Below are 22,804 nucleotides of genomic sequence, written 5' to 3'. Positions count from 1 at the left end.
AAAAAAATAAAACATTACTCCAGAAGTCATGCAAGCTTTTCCTGGCTGTGCTTTCTCATAATTCTGAGTCCATAAAAAAGTAAACGTACACCATTTAGCATTTAACAAAGAGTAATTATGAGAAGCTACCTTGTCTAAGTCCTGGTGTCAGAGAATTTCTGTAATTGTTCTTCCAAAGCACTGGGGTTGCCATTGATAGCTTTTCTCTATTACTGGAGGTTTTCGAAGCACACATGTTGCACGCACATTTTATGTTAAAATATTTATTTAGAGCATTTATGTTTTGTAGCAGGAAATAACTATAAAGCAACTTCAGTTCACACAAAAAAAAAATCTTTTGCAGTAAGTGTTAATCAGTTATGTGGTTAGAAATCATATATACCTGTTTTATCTAATGAGAAAATTATATGTGTATTTTAATAGTAATACAGAGGTGGAAAGTGGAAAAAACTTTTCAGAAAAGAAACTGTGATTAAGACATACAAATATATTGAACTGTAAATTGACATCCTCAGTGCTCAGAATAAAACATGTTTTATGTGTTCTGACATGTTAATTTGTGAAGAGAATGAGGGCTATGCTTTTTTTTTTTCCACTGTTATAATTCAGCATCAGGCCTTCTGTCTGACCTGAAGTGAATGACCATTTATTTCAGTTTTAAGACAGTAATGGCATAACATCTGTATGAAGTAGGGCAGAAAAATAGCAGCTTAAGACATGGTATCATATACTTACAGTATCATCAGAATAACTGCTATTATGCTCCCCCTTTCCTGGAGTACATCAGTTTCACTCAGCAAAAAAGTTGGACTTGGCTTGAGCAGGCTTTGTTTTGCCAATTTGCCACTTTGTTTTAGTTTTCTTTGGTAATAGGAAACGAATAGTGAGAGTGAAGCACATTACGTTCTCTTTGACACTCTCTTGGAGAGGATGTGCTCTAGCGGTTGCAGCCCCTTCTGTTTCTTTGCTGCATTTTGGCTCCTTCAGCCTGTTCTGTAACTGGGAAACCATTTTGTGCCATGTAGCTTTACTTTGCTGTTGCCACTGGGGCATGCAATTTGTGTCGTGGAGATTGGAAGGTACATATTGGAAGTATTGGGGGATGGTGGGATGGTCTTGTACTTCCAGGGATGTACTAGTACTGGAGGTATTCAAAAGACGTGTTGATGCGGTGCTTAGGGACGTGGTTTAGCAGTAGTCTTGGCTGTGCTAGGTTAACAGTTGGGCTTGATGATCTTAGAGGTCTTTTCCAACCTACATAATTCTATGATTCAGTTCTTTCCCCTTCCAAGTAAACGAGAAGTCTCTCAGTCAAAACTTCTAATCGTGAATTTGTTACTTGTGTGTGCCTGATTTTCTGAGTGTTGAGCCTGAGCTGCTGGTTTCTGATTTACAGAAGTTTTGGCTCAAGATAGTAGCAGTTCTGCCCATAACATACGTGTAATTATATAAGATTATATTATCAAATCCCACACATGTAAATGAGTTACTCAAACGAAGTAGATGCTGTGGTCTGTTTACACCGCAGTTCTCTACACTGCAAAAGAACGACTACTGCAATCACAATTTCCTGGTGTCTGCCAAAGAGACGCCTCTGAGTCATTCAGTTATTTGGTGAACATATGAGAGCTAAAAAAAATCATGCTTCTCCAGAAGAGTCTACTGCTTTGTCTGTCTCACTAAGTGAGCAACCATTCTGTGGTGTGGCTGGAGCAAGGAACCTAGGGAAATCTGTAATCATACAGTTAGGGATTTTTGCCTAGAATAAATGCACAGAAATCTCCTGAAGTTTGTTGTCATTTGAGCACTTGTCCTGGCAATCCAACTGTCATCTTTCTAGCAGGTTAATATTTATATTGGAGTTCTCCAGGTTTCCTTTACAGCATTAAGCTGTGCTCTATTAAGCACTTCTACACTGAGATAAGTGTCAGCTCAAAAGTTCTTGGCAAGTTTGTTGGTAAGAAATTGCGTTCCGATTGTGTTCCAGTAAAATTTTCAAGTTTTTTTTCTTGATACTTGATTTTCATGTGGATTTAGTCAATAGGAAGGGCTTATGGCATTTATATGATCTCTAATCTTTTTAATGTGTTTCCAGTCCTCCTGTTCGACGTCAGAGAACAAGGAGAGATCGCCTGTCTCGACATAATTCCATTAGCCAAGATGAAAACTATCACCATCTCTCTTATGGACAACAGCAAGCAATAGAAGAGCCCCGAGCCTTTCACCCACCGAATGTATCTCCTCGTATGTTGCACCCAGCTGCTCACCCACCACAGCAAAATGCAGTGATGGTTGACATTCATGATCAGGTAAGAGTTTCAGGGTACAAACAAGCAAATGTCACAGATATCTTTTTTTCCCAAATCTTAAGATCCCTCTCCACCCCTAATTAGTTGGCTATGAAAGTCACGTTATCACTAAATTCTGTTTGCCCCCTTACAAGTTGTTTTTGTTGTGTACCATAATTGATGTTTAAAGTGCTGCGGTGGCAGTGGGGAAATAAAAGGTCCAGAGTGTTAGTAAAGAAGATTGAAAGTTAACAGTTTTCCAATGCACATATTGATGTAGTGCTATAGGCCTCCGGCACACCTTCGAAATGCAGTTCTCTTGCTTCTGAAGTTAATTTAACGTGATTAAGATGTAAGATGATAATCAAGAATGTGTTCTATTTCACATGAAGTGCCTCTCCTTAGCACAGGAGTCTATAAGTTTTTCAAATAAATTATTCAGAAGTAGAATTCACAATGCCAATAATGGGTTGTGAACATAACAGTATAAAACATGACAGTATTGTCACATAACCAAATTAGTTGTCCAAACCTAATCAACTCCTTAAATTACATGAAAAAATGAAATCTGTGGTTGGTCCAGAAAGCAAATAATTCCTGAGACAGGAATTGTTACAGAGTTCATAACTGAAGACCTATAGAAGAAGCTGACTTACTGACGTAACCTTTGTTGTTGTTCAAATCAGCAAGCTGCAGCACAAGTGCATTAGTTGCTACGCAGTCACGAACTAGTTATCTGGACATCCGCTTCTCAAACTGCACACGCATAGAATGCAACTCTTAACTGCCCTGCTTGAAAGCGTACCTGCATTCAGCGCAGCTGCATACAACTGCTGCGTTGTACTACATCTGCAGAGCAGTGCTCAGTGAGGAAGTATTTGAGTTTGGGACCAAGTGCAAGGGTGGAAGCTAACCGCCGTTCTAGCCATCTCACAACCTAGCGTTTTGGTGAACAACTGTACTGCTGCAGCATCTTAAAAATTCAAAACATGCTCTTGCTTTGTGTTGCAAGATTACATCATGACAAGCCTGGATAAGCAGTTGTTCCATCCCACTGCCTGTACCTTCCAAGCACCATCTATGATCAGATGTCAGTGTTTCCAGACTAACTGAGGTCTTCCATGGTGATGTTTTATACTTCAGAGACAGAACCATTTTAAGAGGTCATTTTTTATTCTTACTCTGAGCATTTCTGAATCACACCCAGCATTACACTGTATGCCTAATTTTTGTACCTGAGCCAGAACCAGGTCAAATTAAGTGTCTCTCCTGAGAGTGGTTTCTGTCATTAGTGATACACATGCTGAGGCTTTAAGTTCCATTCATTGATCCGTGTTCTTGTTTTGGCCTCTGTGTCTAACTGTACACTACCAGTTCAGTAAATTAGCTGTCTTTTAATTTAATCATTCTCACCTTCCTGATGAGCTGTTCTTGCTTGTTAATTTCCCATGAGTGAGTTCTGTTTTAGCAGAACGAGAAGGAAGAATGAGCTTCTCTGAAATAATTACTTTGTGAAGCCATGCTCCATGACACTAAGGCTTTTCGGTTTTATCAGAGCATCAGAGATTTCTTACGTGGTGTTAAACAAACAAACCAGAACAAAATAAGAGCCTTGGAAGTTTTAACATTTTAAACTGAGAGATCCCTCTTCACCCTGCCCAGAAACTGCTGATCAGTGAGTAGTATTCCAATGAGAAGAGTATTTGAAAGAACAGGAATTACAGGCATGTGCCTCCTTTTGTAGACCTTCATTGTGAGTATATATTTTCCTGATAAGTAGGTAAAAGCTTGTTAACTTACTCAGCATGCTGTACAGTACTGTTAAGAGTTTTCAGTAATTAAGTTATTTCACCTTTTTTTTTAATTTTATTTTTGCTGCAGATCCATCAGGGCACAGTTCCTGTCTCATACACAGTGACAACAGTGGCTCCACACGGGATACCACTTTGCACAGGCCAGCACATCCCAGCCTGCAGCGCACAGCAGGTTCCAGGGTGCTCGGTGGTTTTCAGTGGACAGCACCTTCCAGTTTGCAGTGTACCTCCCCCTGTAAGTGGGCTTCATTAGTTTACACCAGCTTCAATCTTAAACAGAAGAATTGCACCTTGGAGCCTCCACATCTGTGTGGCTTTGATTACACTGGAAAATGACATTATTTTTTTCCAAGTGCTAAATTGTAGTGGCATAGCAATGCAGGCCTTAAACTGGTAAGCGTATGTATGTTGCTTACCTACCAGCTTAGTAGTGCATGACTGTTTTTAGTGTAAAGTCCTGATGGCTTTTAGTTCTAGTGACATGCAGTTTCATGAGCTGATTTCATACCAACAGCTGTTCTGCGTACTTTCACATTTTAAGAGGAACACTTCTAAGACTTTTATTAGTTAACTAACCAAGAAAAAAATATTATTTTATAGAGACCTCTTTCGTGGATTGGTTCTACACAAAGAATGGCTGATATTCCAAACTTACTTTTCTTCTGAGAGGTAGTAAGATCCTGAATGATCAGTAAAAGCTGAGAAGGGCTCTTCTATCTGGAATGCTCTCACAAAAATCAAAATATTATTTAATAATGATGTCTCTCAGCCTTTTTGGGAGTGAAATAAAGTGCCTTGATTGACTTACCAACTTTGAACTTGAAAGTGTATGAACTATTTTCTCAGCAATATTCAGATATCAACTGATGGATACTACTTTCCAGTTCATAGCATTCCCATGCTATGCCATTCTGTAGAAATTTCACCTTTAAGTGCTAACAGATGCCAGGGCTGAACAAATGAAACAGGTACAACCAAGAAGTTTTAGCTGTGCAAGTGAAGGTTGTAGAACTTTGCTGGAAGAGTCACAACTATTTTTTAACCCTTTTCTAGTATAAATCTGCAATATCATACATAAAAGCTATATATTCAGTGTCCAGTAACTACTTATAAAGTTGATATATACATTGCCAACATCTGCCAGCTGTGCATTTCCTAGCAGTTTGTAACGTAGCTTTTCCTCTGTTGCATGTTCTGTGACCAGAGAACATGAACTAGTCTGTGGCACTGAAACAAAACCCGTGATGTGACCAGCTATTTCTTTGTTTAAGCTGCTTGTTGAAGAGTGAGGGTGATGTGCACTCAGGTTGTCCAGATGCCATTTATCCCCACGAGAGACAGTAAGCACTTAATCAGGTGTGTTGAGAGGGTGGATGAACATAAGGAATTAATCAAGGTTGAAATTATGTAATGTCAGCAGGCAGACTTTACACTTTCTTCTGTTAAGTCACAGAAGCGAGTAATAATATAAGTTACAACAGGGCTCTGGAGATGATCTGGTGGTCACCAGTTTCCAAGGATGGAGATTGCACAATTGTTCTGAGCATCTGCTCCAGTGTTAGTATGTCCTTACAGTAAAGAGCTGCTTCTGTGTATCTGATTGGAATTTTCTTGGCTGCAACTTGGTTCTATTGTTTCTCATCCATTTACTGTGCCCCTTGAGGAACAGTCAGGTACCCATTCTTATGAATTAGATGAAGGCAGTGTTAAGGTCATTACATAGTTTTCTCTTCCTAAGGCAGAACAAATCCAGTTCTGCAGCCTCTTCTTTTATACAGTGTGATCAAGGCTCCTTGTCATCATGTTGTCTTTCAGTGGACCCATTTCAGGATGTCAGTGTCTGGTTTTGGTAATGAGAAGGCCAAAACCAGACACAGAACCATCCACTAGAACTAATCTTTTTTTTTCTTGTACATCCACTCTGCAGCCAGTCTCAAAATGTCCTGCTCCGTGAGGTTATTCTGTCCCAGTACCAGACTTCATATCTTGCCTTCATTGAACTTCACATGGTTCCTGTCATCCAGTTTCCCCAGACTATAAAAGTACATTTGAGGGGCATTACTGCTCTCTAGCATATCACCTTGCTCCCCCTGACTTCACCTGTGAACTTTGCAGTATCATTTTGTTGCTTTCGCAAAATTAGCGCAATTCAGTATATATGTAACTATAAAATAAACAACTGTCATCTAAAATACCTTCATCAGTTCTAAAACTTAGTAGCATAAGTTCAAACAGCAGAAGTTTTCCAAAAGTCTGAATGAATAAACAAATAGTTTGCATGATCTTTCAACTGGAAAGACATGAAATCTTATTTGCTCTTACTTAAAAATTTCAGTGAGCATAGCACAGATCCTTCCCAACATATATTGCAGATACTGCAGTAACATATCCTGCAGCTAATCATTACTGTACAGAGTCTTGGGGTGAAACCTATTTTGCGGTATTCTCCAAAGTACTTCCTGTTTTAAAGAGTTGTCATGTTGTACCTGCAAATTTATCGTCAGCTATTTTGGAGAACAGTTTTCAATGTAGTAAACTGTAACAACAATTGTGTTGTAACAGTAGAAACATTTCTCAATGGTATTTACTGTTTATAAAAACAAAGTAGTAACTCAAAGAATAGTCAGCACTTAAGAAAAACAAAGTAGTCTGATACTGTTTGAGTGCATCTAAATGTGTGTTTGGCGATGACATTACATAGTAAATAAAGTGGTCATTCCACCTTTACTACTATAATCTCATCTTAAACTAGATCTCTCTACCATTTTGCCATTATAGTCAGCATGTTCAGTATATGTTGTGTGACACGAGACTCTAATGAAAAAGAGTGAGAGATCAGAACTGTCGTCTACATGACTTTGTATAATTCTATCGGCTTTGCAAGTAGGGTGGTAGAGTTTTAAATTTAAAACTGTCTTAATAACCATCTTTGTTTATACAAAACAAAGGTACCTGTTGTTTTACAGCTAGCAAATATATTATGAATTGCTGTTTTAATGGCTAAAAATGCAACAGGAATACCTAACATTCTGATAACAGTTCAAAGATCAGGAAAAAAGAGAATGAAGATTTTCTTGATCCTCTCCATGTTTAGAAATGGAAACAAAACTGAACTCTTCCGTGAAGCACATTCATGCTCCCCTGCAGCACCTTTATCATTTCTGTGTTCAAACTTCAGTGCCCAAAGTCACTTTCATATGAGTAATTGCAAAGACGAGAGAACAAGGGATACTTCCCACAGTAGGTGTATCTCACCTGCTTCACAGCACAAAGCCCCCCTCAAAGTGCAGAACTGAGCAGAGCTTATGCATTATTCTTAATATATAAGGCCACATATGTTTTAAGGCACAGTTTGATGTCTGGGAGTCCCTCAGCTGCATCTACAGCGTAAAATGTTTGTAACGCTCTTGCTTTCAGATGCCATTTTGAAGGTAAAACACGAGAAAAACTTAGCAGGGTAAATATATCCACTTTTTACTTAGGAGTTTGTCTAATACTGAGTATTGAAAATCCCACTGACCTCACAAGAAGTAAGAGCTACATTGCACCTAGCAGATGTCACACTATGTTATTTCTAGAGCTTGCAGAGTGCTAGTTACTGATCATTGTGTATTTGAATGAGTTACTATTTATGTGCGTTTTGGAGGTCCTTCCAAGGAGGCAAGAGAACTGCTTTCTTTTTATGACATCTTTCCATGATAAGCATGGATTGTTCTATAGGGATTGTTTGTGCTAGAGACAAAAATGTGTTGTTTTCATTTTATTTCAGATGCTTCAGGCATGTTCGGTCCAGCACCTACCAGTACCGTACGCAGCATTTCCACCCCTCATTTCTAGTGACCCATTCCTTTTGCATCCTCCTCATCTCTCTCCACACCACCCTCCTCACTTGCCTCCTCCAGGACAATTTGTTCCTTTCCAAGCACAGCAGTCACGGTCGGTAAGTAATGCTTCTTACCCTCTCTCCTTAGGATTGGTATGGCTGAATGGGCTAATAGTGCTGATACCTTATTCAGGAAACAGGTGGATTTTGTTTAAAGTAACAGGTTTTTGCCCTGATGCTTCCTTAGCAAGTCTATAACTACTTAGTGTGAAGGTGAAAAAATAATTTTAAAATTCACCCTGTTTATCTTCAGATTGCATCAGCTGTTGTCTGTGCTGTTTCTCCATGGGCCTTTACTGTTCATCAAAAAGATGTGTTTCTTCTTTACCGACAGTTCCTTCAGGTGTTTCTTTTCCAGGAAGCCAGAGAGAATCCACAGGGAGCCGTGTAGAGCAGTAGTGGTCTACATTACTTACAAGTAGAGAAAGGTTTAGCAGAGAGATAAGAAAGGATGGAATGTTACTCTTATTACATGCTTCCCCTGTATTACTTACCAGTTAATTTTTAAATGACCAGTGGTTTTGCTAGAACGTGATGACCTTAGGGCTTCCAGTTATATTCAGGAGCCTACAGTCTCTTTCTTTCTCTTTTTTTTTTTTTTTCTCACTTACAGAAGTTATTGGCACTTTTTGCTTATGCAGACTTGGCTTAGTGATAGAGACTATGCAAATATAGGAAAATGTGACCCTGTTCTGGGCGTGGGGAGAGAAGCTAGATTTTTACTGCTGGCGTACAGCTTGTACTGTGGGGCTATCAGTATACTCCCATCCATTTGTTTGCCCCTCTGACCAGAAAATGCCAATATTCCACTAATGCAGAAAGAGTTTCATTAATTACAAATGTTGCTGAGACCTATTCATGCCGTATCTCAGGTGTGGCTAACTGTTGTAACAGCTTTGTTACGATGATGGGTGAACAGCCGGAAAAATGCATTTTTCAGTGGCAATCTTTATAAGACTCCTTTAGAAAATGTATGAACTTTGGTTTTAGCTTGGATTTCTTACTTAGGTTATTGAGCAGGTCTGCCTGCCAATCTTCAGGTCTGGCAAAAAGCTTGTATCTTAGTGCTTTAAGAATACGTTGAGTTTAACGCTTGGTCTGCATAAGAAGGAAGCAGTTTTCCTTTGCTGCCACAAGATGGGATTCGTAAGCTGAATTTCTCAAGATGGTGGAATTTAGCATCAGGAACAGAAAGGTGTGTTAATGAAGCAGTGACAACTTCTGGGAATTTTTTCAGAACTGTTGGGCCTGGTGGATGTGCTGCAAATGACTAAATTACAATACTGAACTGGAATCTTAAGGTTCTGAACCACTGGATTGTGTTCTGGATAGGACTTCTTGCATAATCCTCCCAGGAAAGCACCTGCTTGATTACTGAATATCATTCATAGCTTAATATCATTAAAGTCACCATGTTCACTCTCCTCTTTTCAGATTGTCTTGACACAATTTCAGTTCTCGTCTTTGGTTGTTTATTTTTTTCTTTCGCATAGTTTTACAGTGAGAGCAGCCTGGCAAGAGGGAGAGCAAATATTTGTCCTGCAAAATGCAAGAGACAGGAAATTACAACCACTCCTATATTTGCTAGATCGCATAAATTCCTGGTCAATAAGCATGGCTATCTGGAAAAGGTGAATTTATATCAAATGTGTAGTGCTGTCTTTGCTTTTTGGTAGTGTTAATGACACAGGAATTGTTCATATTCTGTGAAAGTGAGTACTTGTAATTTTTTTATCCCATAAAATTGGCCGCAGCAGTGCAGAGTATGCATCTGGGATTTCAGTTCTTTAGTGGGGAAAAATTGCATCTATTACCACAGCAAAGATTTTTTTTTTTTTTTTTTAGCCACTTCAAAGGATAGAAAATGAAGTAGAACTGCTTGGTGAACATCTTCCTGTAGGAGGTTTTACGTATTCTCCCTCAGCCCATCCACCAACATTGCCTCCCTCAGCTCCTCTCCAATTCTTAACCCATGATCCTTTACACCAGGAGGTGTCATTTGGTGTTGTAAGTATTGTTTTCTGCATGACATACTCATTCATTCATGCTGCGCTGACTGTCTTGTTCTCAATTCTGTAGTACATTTTGTCAAAAAGTAGCACTTCTTGCTGTTGTCCATTAATGGCTAAAGCTGCAGCTGTGGTGTTTTCTTTAAGCTCATTTTAATCAAGTTAAGGATAACCTATGTGTTGATACCAGTAAATGATTTCTGACAACATTATCTGCAGAGAGAGAGTGATAGCAGTTACTTTGAAAACATATCATATTACCACACAGTCCAGGACTTCCATTGCAGAAACTAGTTCGTGTGATTTTGAAAAGCTCTTGTCACTTATCTTCCAGCTAATTCTTCATCCATAAGGTGAGTTTCTACAAGTCAGAAAAACTAGAATGCTTTAAAAATAGTTCTTCTCCAGAGTGTTTGTAATGTGCCTACAAACAATTGTATAGAGTGCTTCCATACTGCAGACTTCCATATTACAGAAACAGCCAAGGTTGCTTTAAGCCACCTGTCTAGAGGACTACAAGCAGTTCAGCTGCAGCAGCACGAAAAAATGAAACCTGGTCTGGGTTAAGATCTGCACTGAAATTTGTGCTTTGCGGTTAAGCTACATCCGGTGTGTGTGCTGCCTTTACGGTCTTTGTGGCGCACTTCAGTTCGCTACGTTGTTTTGTTTGAAAAAAGCCTTTCCCACCTGTGTAATGCTTGAAGAAATAACTGCGAGACAAGACTAGATGGATTTTTTTCGATTTTGACCTGTGCATCAAGTCATGGGAAGGTTTTAGAAGCACATTGTCACTTAAACCTTTACATAAGAATGAAATTTTAGGACCTGTACCTGCAGAACACACTGCTAACTTTGCTTTATTAGTCTTTTGAAATCAAGCAACGTAGTTTAAACTGAAGTTGAAAAGGTTTTCCATGAAATTTTCACTCACTATGAGACACTTTCAAAGACACTTTTAAAAACTTAGGTAAATTGCTTGGATTTTATTCACATCAAAAAAAATTTGATTGGAGTGAGTTTTTCTTGATTTCCATGTTCACTCATTAAAAGTAGATAGAAAACAGCATGTTTTTTGCAGAATATATATAATTTTTCCTCTCTGGTGTTTTCGTTCTGGGTCGCATACAGCTGAGGGGTGGAATAAAGGTTTATTATGAGTAATCGTACGATGTTTTATAAAGCAATCCTAAATATTTATAAAATTTCTCCAGTGATTCAAAATGATTTTCAGGAAAGCTTGATATTTTTCAAGTGGTCATTAATGTTCTCTTTTAAAAAGTTATGGTGGAATGGCTGCATCCCTGATTCTCTTTCAATCAATGAACTGAAAACTGAACACAGCACTTTATAATGATATTTCTGAGTTGCAGAATTCACCAAGCAGTAAAGCTAGTATTTACTCTGTCTAGTTTGGGATCTTACTTGCAAGAAAAAGACCCTGTTTTTTATATTGTGTTTATATGTAAGTCTGTGGCTATCTATTCGTTATGTCTCCATTGTAAATTTAAGAATTTTTAGCTAAATTGCTGGTGGTGTTGGGCTTCTGTATGTTCTTAAGTTTCAAACATGAAAGAAGAAATACTTTTTACTGAAGATTTTGAGTGCTCTTTGTTCCAAAAAACTAAATGCCTCAAGGCCTTCAAATTTGAATTCAATAATGGTATGTGAATTTCAATTTTAAAAATTACTATAATTTTTTAGTACTTTGAATATTTCTGGGAAAATATAATTTACTATTAAGTGGAAAATTTCTACCATGTATGTTCCCATTTTAGTAGGTAAAACAAGGAATTTTGAACAATGATGCCATAAACCTAAATATTTAAGTGAAGAGCTTGGCATTCAAATGAAAAAATATGATGTTGAAGCCCTATTTTATCCATGGAAATTGAAGCTGTAGGCTTGACCGTCTCTTTAGGCATGGTCCAGATGCAGAAATTGTACTAATTTAACTCCACAAGTACAGTTTAAAGCTTTTCAGCCCCTCTTCAAATGTAATTATATGCCACTGCTTTTTTAAATCCTGCTTAGAGATTTTGCTGTAGTGCATTGTGGCAGTGCCCCATAGCAGGCATTAAAGCATTATGCTGACCAAAGAATTAATGAAGATAGCAGCTACAGATCTTTAAAGGTTTTATTTTAAGATTTCTTAAGTCTTCTTCACTCAACCACTTGTGCACAAGCCTGCATAATAGCATGAGGCTTGAAGCAAGTCACTAGTTCAAGTCTTGACTGTTTCCCAAACCAGCCTACGTGTGGACTGAGCACAAAAGGTCTTGCCAGGATTCCTGTTGCGTGTTACTACTCCTTTAACATGGAATGGTATGAATTTGTTCCTGGTAGGAATTACTATTTCAAATTGTTGTAAGAGAGGCTTAGATTTTTGGACTTAAGCAATAGCTGGATTTTTTAAATAACGCCTTATTGAAAATTGATTTTGATATTCAGATATAATTTTATTTCATGATTAAGAAAACCACATGTTGAATCACGGGATAACAGAGTGGTTGGGGTTGGAAAAGGCCGCTCAGGTCCTGTGATCCAGCCCCCTGTCCTCAGTCGGGGACACCTAGCGTTGCCCAGCCCCATGTCCAGGCAGCTGTTGAATATTTCCTAGGAGTGAGACTCCATAACCTCAAAGTTCCAGTTCCACAAGTTTCAAATGACACTTACTTTCTTCTCTCTTGTAGCCGTACCCACCGTTTATGCCTCGAAGACTCACAGGGCGCAGCAGATACCGCTCGCAGCAGGCAATACCACCACACCCATACCATCCTAGCCTACTACCTTATGTGCTGTAAGTTCCAAGTACATTTTCTTCCATGTAGGTTTAATGAAGTGAGTTAACCAGCCCTCTCAACGGGAATCTGCAGTCTTCATGCTTGCACTCTACCAGAAAACAGGAATAGGCTGCACCAAAGAGGAGGAAAAGTTCTGTTCCTATGTAAAGTTTTCAGCCTGTTCAGAATAACATACACACTCGCAGAAGAGAAAATATAAGTGAAGGATTTCGTACAATATACTTTTGAGTCTGTACCTCTTGTTTCTGAACTCTCCTTAAAGATGACTTCAATATGGAAGTTCATCAGTAGCGTATCCTAATTATCTTCATTATGTATTGTAGACTTTAAAAAATATATATAAGCTTCAAGAATTTTGTGTTGGGGAGTTAGGAGAATTCAGGGTTCCTGATTATTTTTTATATTTTATACATTTGAAGAAATAAAATACTGTTTAAGTCCGGACTATGAATGCAATGTCAGTATTAGCTCTCCGTAATGTGTGATAATCAAGAGATTCATATTGGTGGCAATGCTAAGCATTATTGTAAGTATCAGTTAAGACATGCATGCAATTAAAAAGGCAGCACTGGCAATATTGAAAATTGGCAGAATTAGCTTTTCCCTTGATCCTTTCATTTTAAATGTATGTTCTTGATTTCACACTTAACATTTTTATCAGTTCTGAGAACTTGACATTTTGAGAGGGATAAATAAGATAACTTTACCTATGCCATATGTTTTTGTGCCTTCCTTCAGCAAGATGCTGAGCCTTATCATTGTTTGCTCTCATGGTAGATCAATGCTTCCAGTGCCACCTGCAGTTGGACCGGCTTTCAGCTTTGAGTTGGATGTGGAAGATGGAGAGGTAGAAAACTACGAGGTTGGTGCGCAAACTATGACTACGTTTAAAGAATAGATTTAGATCAAGCGACACATAAAATTGCATTATATTTTGCATTTTATCCTGGTTTTGCCTTTCAAATAAATATAATAACCGTGAAGACAGAATCCGGAAGCCATCCTTTCATATCTGTTTGCAGTACTGGATATCTGAAGTGCTTAGCTCTACCTTTTACCAGTTGCTCTTTCCCAGAAAACACCCTTCCAAACTAGTAATCATTAAATTGTTCAGCCTTTATGTTCTACATGCTACTCTTCTTCTTTTGAATGATAAATGATTTTAAATATCAAACAAGAAAGTACATTCAAAAGAAAAGTTAGTGTTCTTATGTACATAACCGCAGAATAGTGTTAATATCATAGGATTAATTGATCTAAGTGTAACATTTGTAAAACTGCATTAGTGGCTTTTCTTCTTGACGCTCAGGACAGTACAGGAATTCACATCTAGAGATGCATAACCCTCTGTAATATCCTAGGTAGTTGTGAGGCAATTCAACCTGCCTTTGCTGGTTCTGAAACTATCTGATTCCCTTTGGATTCTCTTTAAAAATTCCTCCTTCAAAAACCCTTACTTTTGCATCTCTTCTCCAGTGCTCCTCTGTGTAGTAGCAGTACACCATTGTCAGCTGAACAGCAAGCACTTCTGTCATAACTTCTGTGCTAGTTCAGAAGAAGCATCATCTTGTTTCTAAGAAATTGCCTGCTAGGTTTGGCAGTATTAGAAATCTGCTTGTGATCAGTACTGTTTTGCAGCTTTCACCAGCTCTTACCTTTTCTGGGCATCGGTTCTCTGTTAAGATTGTAGTGGTATTTTTCCCAGGTCCCTTGGAAGGGAGTGCAAGTTACATACATGACAGAGTGCAAAATTAATTACACGAGAGGCTCTTAGTTGCAAAGCTTGACTCGTAGAAAATGAACATAAAATTCAACAAAAAAGTATTTAAACTTTGATGGTATGCACTCATTTTCCAGATTTATTATAAAGTCTACATCTCCCAGTTCATCTAGCCCACGTTGTAGAGTGGGAGTCAGAAGCTGTTCCTTTACATTCATAGATCACGGAATCACAGAATGGTTTGGGTTGGAAGAGAGCTTAAAGATCACCTGGTTCCAACCCCCCTGCCATGGGCAGGGACACCTCCCACCAGACCAGGTTGCCCAAAGCCCCATCCAGCCTGGCCTTGAACACCTCCAGGGATGGGGCATCCACAGCTTCTCTGGGCAGCCTGTGCCAGTGCCTCACCACTCTCACAGTAAAAGGTTTCTTCCTAATATCTAGTCTAAATCTGTCCTTTTGTTATTTAGAACCATTGCCCCTTGTCCTGTCACTACACCCCCTGACAAAGAGTCCCTCCCCAGCTTTCCTGTAGGCCCCCTTTAGGTACTGGGAGGCTGCTGTAAGGTCTGCCCGGAGCCTTCTCTTCTCCAGGCTGAACAACCCCAACTCTCTCAGCTTCTTTTCATAAGAGAGCTGCTGCAGCCCCTTGATCATGTTTGTGGCCGCCCTCTGGACTCTGTAATACTTCCCTGTCCTTTTTGTGCTGGAGGCCCCAGGCTGGAACACAGTGCTCCAGGTGGGGGTCTCAAGAGAGCAGAGTAAGGGGGAAAATCACCTCCCTCACCCTGTTGGCCATGCTGCTCTTGGTGCAGCCTAGGATATGGTTGCAAGTGCACATTGCCAGTTCATGTGGAGTTCTTGGTTTCTTTCAGAGGACTAGAATTGTAGTATATTCTTAGGAAGCAAATTTGTTGACTTTTTTTTATTCTGTTTACCTACACTATTAATTTCATAACGGCATGAAGGGATCTTTCAGAAGCAAAATACACACCAAGCTGTGCAACCACATTTTGAAGTTTGGCCCTGGATTTTGAAATCCCAAAGAGAACATTTCACTTAGTTCAGAAAGATGGTTGAAAGATGTTGGTGGACAGGACTTCCCATGATGTTTGTTTTGTAGGGGAGAGCTAAGGGTTCTAAACATCTTTTAAGAGTGTGATTTGTGCTACCAGGTTGTATAGTGACATATAATGGCCCCTCCACCTGTAGCAGAACCAGAGCTTATTTAAACAGAATTTTTAAATACCTGATTTCCTTATTTTCCAGGCGCTGCTGAATCTGGCAGAACGTCTGGGAGAGGCCAAACCACGAGGACTGACAAAGGCAGACATTGAACAGCTCCCATCCTACAGGTTCAATCCAAACAACCATCAGTCAGAACAGACATTGTAAGTACATTTGTGTCTTTCAAGGTTATGCAGTTTATGTCTCTGTATTTGACTTTATTTAGATTGCAGCCTCAACTACACCAGAAGAGCTAAAAACAGTCGTATCAGTAACCACTTTTTTCTTAGATTGTTTTCCAAATCAAATACTCTGTAACTTCACTGTAAAATGTCTATGTAGCCTCACATTATTTAGAATTGTTTCAATTTAGTTCTTCACATTTAAAAAATTCTAAGTGAAGGAAGGGTGTTCTAGGATTCAGCATCCTAGAATCTAAAATAACATTGTCAGTTTGGATTTTGGCCTGTGTTAAAATAGCTTCATGTGTTGAAGTTTCAAGTGCTTCTGATAGAGTTTAGTCAGTGGTTTAGGAGTGCATTTTCTTATTTTTAAAATCCATTAACTTACTCCGTCTGCAAGATCTGCACAACTAAGTGGAAAAAGCACTATAGATAAAAAGGTATTTAAAGTGACTCAGTAACAAATTAATTGCAAGAAGTTTTTTCTTTGGTATTCTGGTGGCTGTGCCCCTCAGTTCAACTTCAGCATCAGTAGGGAGTGAACACAATCTATATGCTTGTATTTTCTTTATTTAGATTGAAGCCTCAGCTACATCAGAAGAGCTAAAAGCAGTCATATTCAAAACAGTAGAATTTTTTTTTGAGTGAACTTTCTAAATAATCGTCTCCACCATTTTAAATTTTGGTGAAACATCTGTTTTATGGATCGGGTTTGTTGACTCCTGTGAGAAGCAGCACTTGCTTTGTGATGTAAAAGCACAAAAAAAGAGAGTTCCCAGTTTACCTTAGTGCATTACACATCTTCAACCACAAATACAGATAACTGTAGAAGCTACTGTGTTGCAGTCATACCTGCAAGGTTGTGTGTGGAATGTATATTCGGTGTTCTCAAATAACAGATACATTTAAGCTTTGCTGTCTTTTTTTCAGGTGTGTGGTGTGCATGTGTGATTTTGAGTCAAGGCAGCTACTTAGAGTCTTACCCTGTAACCACGAGTTCCATGCCAAGTGTGTCGATAAATGGCTAAAGGTAAAATCATCTTATAGAGAATTCATTGTGTAGGGATTTTGAGGAGGGGTGGTTATTATTTTGGGATTTGTTTATTTCACTGTTCTGCTTCATTTCATCTCTTGCTTCATGTTTCTAATATTTATGGTAGAAATGTCAACAGACTTCAAAGTACAAATTAGAATTTCCCTAACTATGGTGAGATTAACTATTTTCAATAACCTTTATAGCAAAGAGTAAATATTAATACCCTCCCTCCCTGCTTTGCTATCAACGTTAGGTTTTAGAGGACATCGAGTGTGTTACGTGTGTACATATATGTGTATGCATGTATATATAGAAGTACAATATATGCGAATAAGACTTAACCATAGTTACAGTTTTACATAATTATCATATACACTTTCAAGACAATTTGAGGAAAAAATAAAAGGGTCTAGAATCAGGACAGCTCAATAAGATGACAGAAAATAACTATATAGAAGGTATGAAGAACAGGAGATATAAATAAGTAGACGGTACGCAGACATTTGTACAAGCTGCATTAGCCAGATATATTGCCAACAAAGTATCCTAATGTCTCACCTTTTTTCTGTATTTTCTTCTATTCAGCTTTATTTTAATCTTTGTGTAATCTTTGTAGAACATTTGAAACTGCAATGATTGCATATTAAAAAAGTATATTGGAAGCAGTCCCTAGAGGACTAAAATAAAAAAAAATAGAAAGTAAAAGCCCTTTCCTTTTTGTCTTCCTAAAGGCAATAAAATATATGTCTTTGGTATACACTAAAATACTTGCTGAGGAAAATGAATAATCAAGTTAATATTGACTGCCTTCTTTCAGCTAACTTTCAGAAGAACTGTTGTCCTTTGGTACCTGAATTCGTGTACATACCTGAGAATAAGCAAGAGGAATATAAACATCTGTTTGTTTTATCTTCAAATTAAAACACACACACACAGAGATGTATTGTATTTCATTCGGTAACTGCTAATTAAGTAGATAATTTATATGGAAGTGGTGTTCTCCAGTGTCCCCCTATTCCTCTTGGTGCTCAGGAAGTGTTCACACCACATTTTTAAAGTCTTTTCAGTGCATAAAACTTAAGTAATTTGTGGAGTTAACAAAGAAGCCGTGGATAGCAGTCAGTCTGTTTTATGAGGAACAGAACTAGGATCATTGGACAGCATGTGAGACAGAGGATGCTAAAAGCTTAAATAGGTTAAAATGACTATAAAGATTGTAAAAAGAAAGCTCTTCCCAGGCTATTAGTGCAAAAAATCACCCGTGATTCATGGAGATCCTGATCTGCAAATTGCTGGGAGTTAGGAAAATACGTCAGGGAAGTTGAATGCCAGCTTGTCCTGCTCTTGTGCTCCTTATTGCATGTTATTGGTCTCAAGATCCAGGAAATTAACTTAAATGAAGCTTTTTGGGGACTCTATGGCAGTTCTAGCATTATATGCATTACTTCTAACTGGTAATGAACTGGCAATTGAATTCAGACCAGCAAATGGGAAAAAGCAAGCTTACATTAGCCTTTATTTTCAAAATCTTAGATTTACTGTAGTAATGGTGAAATAGCTTTGTCTTGATGCTCCTGTCCTTGCTTAGGAACCGTGTATTTTCTAAGAGGTCTGAGTGTGGTATATTCTAAAGGTTGTTATATCATAGGAAAACTGTATAAGCATAAGAGTGTCACCTAGATGGGTGAATAAGGTGAAAGAAATACAATCTAAATGTAAACGAGGTGCAAGCATACCTACTAAAAATGGTTTGTATTTGCATAACATATCCCAAAGCTGGATGCAAAGTGACCTAGCAAGAATAAAGCACCCTGGTGGAAGGTTGCTGAAGCAATATGTGTAGGTTTAGTTTCATGAAGCATCCATGAAGATGCTGTGTCAGATAAAGGTGATTTTGCCTTGCAAACCAGAACAAATTACCTGTATAATGTCAGCTTATTTTAATATAAATAAATAAATAAATAGGTTACAGGTAAAGCAGCAACCATCTGGAAGTGAGGATAACAGAAAGGTATTTGGGGTTGTAATTTTTTGCTTATTTCCATTTTTTTTATACATTTGACAAATCACTGAATATGTTGATAGTATGATTATGTCCACATCTACATAATTCACAGCATCCAGCCAACATTGTGTTGATAAATTTTCCAAAGGAAGGTAAAAAGCTTAGCATTTAGTACTTTAAGTATTAAAAAAAAAAAAAAAAAGAAAAAAAAAGAAAAAAAAAAGGTCCTGAAGGGTAAATAAATAAGTAAAAACTAAAAAACTTCAATTTTTTAACCTTGTCTGTTTGGCCTTGACTGAAAAAAAAAAAAAAAAGGTATCCCTCTTTCTTACTAGGTTAATCTTTTTTCTTTGAAGAAAATATGTGCTGTCTAGGAATATTTCATATTGATCTGGAGCTCCAGAGTCAAGTTGATTCTTTTAAGCTTCATTTTGTTAGTGAAAGTTGTAAAGACATAGTTAGTGATCCAAAGTGGTAATTGAAAGAGAATAAATCCTTATTGCATTGCCTGATGATGGTGAAGCAAATAAAAAGTGTCTAGGCAAGTTTTGTGACTTGTCCATACATGAAAGGTTTGATCTGCCTTGTGGAAATAATGCTGTGTATAGTGCCACCTCTTTATATAGGGTGAGCAAGCAAGAGGAGATGTTCTTTTAAAGTGCATTATGTTGCCTGCTTCTGGTTATATTTCTCTGGTTAAGCAAGGCTAAATACTTGTGAATGAGCAGAGGAAATAGAATTAACAAGATAATGCTTTTTCTTTTCATAATATTGTCAACTCTCATATTTTGCAGTATTTGGTTATTTCTTAATATCCTAAATCCTTTGGTCAAATATGAATACATGAGAAATCTTTTCTTTTGTAAGGTAAAGTTTAATCATCATTCCAAAGGACAGCTTGAAAATATGATCCATCTTCACTTTTAGGATTTAGGTCCAGGTGGCAAGGAAAACTTGATTTTATGTTTAACAGTCTGATAGGAAACGCAGTATTATATATGAGAAAAGACAAACTAAATATTACATGTTTTCCCTTGGTTCTGATTGATTAACACTAAAGAAGTGCAGTGGTTGTCAGAGAATTCTAGTGACATTACAGATTCATTGCTCTAAATGCAGTTCACTTTAGCTACAAATTTCTATCAATCATAACTAAATTGGTTAATTCATGGTGCAACTCTCTTTTACAGTACAGAAAGTTGGCTTGGCTGAAGGAGTGACTACCATATGCCTCTTTTTGCGCTTAAAAGTCTCTTTAAATGTCAGGAAGGGGAGTGAATTTTAAGAAAGACAGAAGAATGCAATTAAATTTAAAATGGATCTTCTAGTAGAATCTTGAAAAGTTGCTTAAAAAGCAGTGCTTCAGTGTGCATGGCTATTTGTTTTGTCCTGACACAGTGGGTTTGTTTCTGCAGATTCTGTCAAGAAATTTTACTTAGTAATATTCCTGCCGAATGCTCTGTTTCAGGCTGCAAATGGTATATACTTCATTATTTATCTTCGTAATTACCCCTTGATTTATTAATCCATTGAATTTTAAAGAACACACCTTTTTTATTTTAGAAATTATATTAGCTGAAGTATATGTAGAGTAATGCAAAGTAGTGACCAGTTGATGGCATTGTCTTCAAGGAATTATAAAACTGCTAGAGAAAGAGCAAGGAATAACTTTTGAAATGATTCTTGAGTTCATGCTTTAACAAAACTATAAAGCAATATTAACTGTGGTATAAACTATACATCGATAACAACAGAAGTAATTGACAGAAAAAAATGTGATTCATTTTAACTGACATTAGTAAGAAATGTTTTACAGTAATAACATGCTACATTGGCATTTATAGCTTGGATTTCAAGTGCGTGGCAGTGATGTTGGAACTGTGACCTGAGGAGCCATGTTTCTTCACGCTATGAGTTTTGTTTTCACTAAAAAGTTTGTCTACCTTTGAAAAATTTGGAGTTGACAATGGCTGGTCCTGTTGTTTTAGGAATTAGGAAATACAGAATCTGGTAACTAGATTACCTTCCCTCTGCCCTTTGTAAAGTAAATGTTGGTCATAAATGTAACATTTTTGGGGGGATGTTTCCTCTTACTTTCTTTAAATGAAATTATACCTTTACTTAAAAAGAGGAAATAAAGACAGAAATACTCCCAGTAACCCAAAGAATGTTACATTTCATCTGTGTTAACGTTTTAAAGAAGTTGTGAAAGAGTTGCAGGATACGTATTTTCAGCGAGTGCTTTAGTTAAGGGATAAACTTACACCTGCTTTTCTATATGTTACTTGGGCTTTGAAGTTTAATACCTGTTTAGCCAGGTCATCTTCCTTCTTTTTATTATTATTATTTATTTATTTTCATACTAAAACCCTTTCTGTTTTTCCCTGCTTTGCTTTGACCAACTCTATATGATGGGTTTCTGTGAGAATAACTGGATAAGGAGAGTATAAAGAGTAGTGATCCCTGATCAGTAGAGCTTGTGACAGCATGACACCTTCATATAGGGCATTTATTTCTGGCCCACTGCGGCTTGTTTGGTTTTACTGGGTTCCTCTGCAACACACAGTACAACTTCTAAGTTGCACCCATCTGATTGCAATATACTATGACTGTAAGTCTACATTAATATAACCACCATCGCATAGGTAAAGCCAAGTTTGCTGTTTTCCTCTATCTCTTAAGATAAAAAGCCCTTTTTTTTTTTTAACTTTTGTAAACATGATTTTGAATTGACAAATGGACAACTCTGAAGTAACAAAGGAAACTGAAAAAGGGCATAAACACACTTTGTCGTCTCTTCTTCATTGCTTTTGAGTATTCTTCAGCACTGAAAGTAGCAACCTTGTCATCACGGATGTTCTGTGTCATGTACTCGCTAACAGTGTATTTGTCAGTAAAATAAACCCTTTCTTATTTCTGGTTTTACAGGCAAATCGTACCTGCCCAATTTGTCGAGCTGATGCTTCAGAAGTGCATCGTGATTCAGAATGACCAATCTAAGAGCACAAATCTGGTTTGGATGTTCCTGGTCACGTGTATATATGAACTATCTATTGAACTTACCCATGTGGCTTCCAGCCTTTCCCTTTCCACAAAAGGGTCAATGGACCTTACTTTGCACTGTGTGACTTAATCAATTAAAAAGCTTAAAACTAGTCTTCACAGTTACGGGATTGTTATACTAACAGTGTGATTGGAACTCCAAAGATTTTTTTCTTTAGCTTAATTTTGTGTGTGCACTAACATTCCCTGGTTTTTGTGTGATCATTCCGAGTGTTGCTGCGAGATTACTGTGGACGTGATCTTTTAGCATGTGCTTTTATATAAAATAAAAAGAAAAAAAAGTGGTAGCTCCAAACAATATAGCAATCTACCTTATATAGAGCCTTCAGATACTGTGAGTGGGAATGAGTGGTGTGAACGTGTGTTTGTCAGTGAGAGGATGTGTGAAGCGTGCTTGTGACTGAGCGTGCATGTGTGTTTGAGAACCTATATACCAGCATGTACTGAGAACGTATGTGTGTAGTATTAATTATGCTGCAATGTATAATCTTGTGTGTTATTTAAACAGTACTAGTACTGTACACTGGTTTCTTTCCTTGTGTTTGCAGTTGCACACTGAATGTGATGGGTGCAGCAATTACAGACATTTAGTATTTCCTCCCCAACGTACTTAGAGGTATAAAGACCTTTCTACCTACTATTCAAACAAGCGGTTATGCTTCCCCTTCATTGGAGGCTTTAAGTGTGTACCACAAAAGAGTGCATTGATTGTTCACACATGAGTAACCTTGTTTTACTAGCATATGTTACAAAGTCCAGATTTTTAAATTGCTGAT

General features: G+C 37.7%; 1 protein-coding gene across 6 annotated transcripts in view; it reads left to right on the top strand.

The window, feature by feature from the left end:
• The window catches only part of RNF38 (ring finger protein 38), a 128,606-nt gene extending 106,280 nt beyond the window's left edge, over nt 1-22,326 (top strand). For all 6 annotated transcript variants that reach the window (XM_050716501.1, XM_035564206.2, XM_035564207.2 and 3 more), the window contains 9 exons: nt 2,096-2,309; nt 4,170-4,337; nt 7,872-8,042; nt 9,831-9,992; nt 12,685-12,791; nt 13,573-13,657; nt 15,785-15,906; nt 16,855-16,954; nt 21,894-22,326. In XM_050716501.1, the coding sequence (XP_050572458.1) occupies nt 2,096-2,309; nt 4,170-4,337; nt 7,872-8,042; nt 9,831-9,992; nt 12,685-12,791; nt 13,573-13,657; nt 15,785-15,906; nt 16,855-16,954; nt 21,894-21,956 (1,192 nt within the window). In that variant the 3' untranslated portion in view covers nt 21,957-22,326. The remainder of the gene's footprint in view (nt 1-2,095; nt 2,310-4,169; nt 4,338-7,871; nt 8,043-9,830; nt 9,993-12,684; nt 12,792-13,572; nt 13,658-15,784; nt 15,907-16,854; nt 16,955-21,893) is intronic.
• The last annotated feature ends 478 nt before the right edge of the window (nt 22,327-22,804 follow it).

The sequence above is a fragment of the Cygnus atratus genome, chromosome Z, assembly GCF_013377495.2.
Source record: "Cygnus atratus isolate AKBS03 ecotype Queensland, Australia chromosome Z, CAtr_DNAZoo_HiC_assembly, whole genome shotgun sequence".
NCBI lineage: Eukaryota > Metazoa > Chordata > Aves > Anseriformes > Anatidae > Cygnus > Cygnus atratus.
Note: the sequence above shows the minus strand (reverse complement) of the source record. Positions and strands in the feature narration are given on the sequence as shown.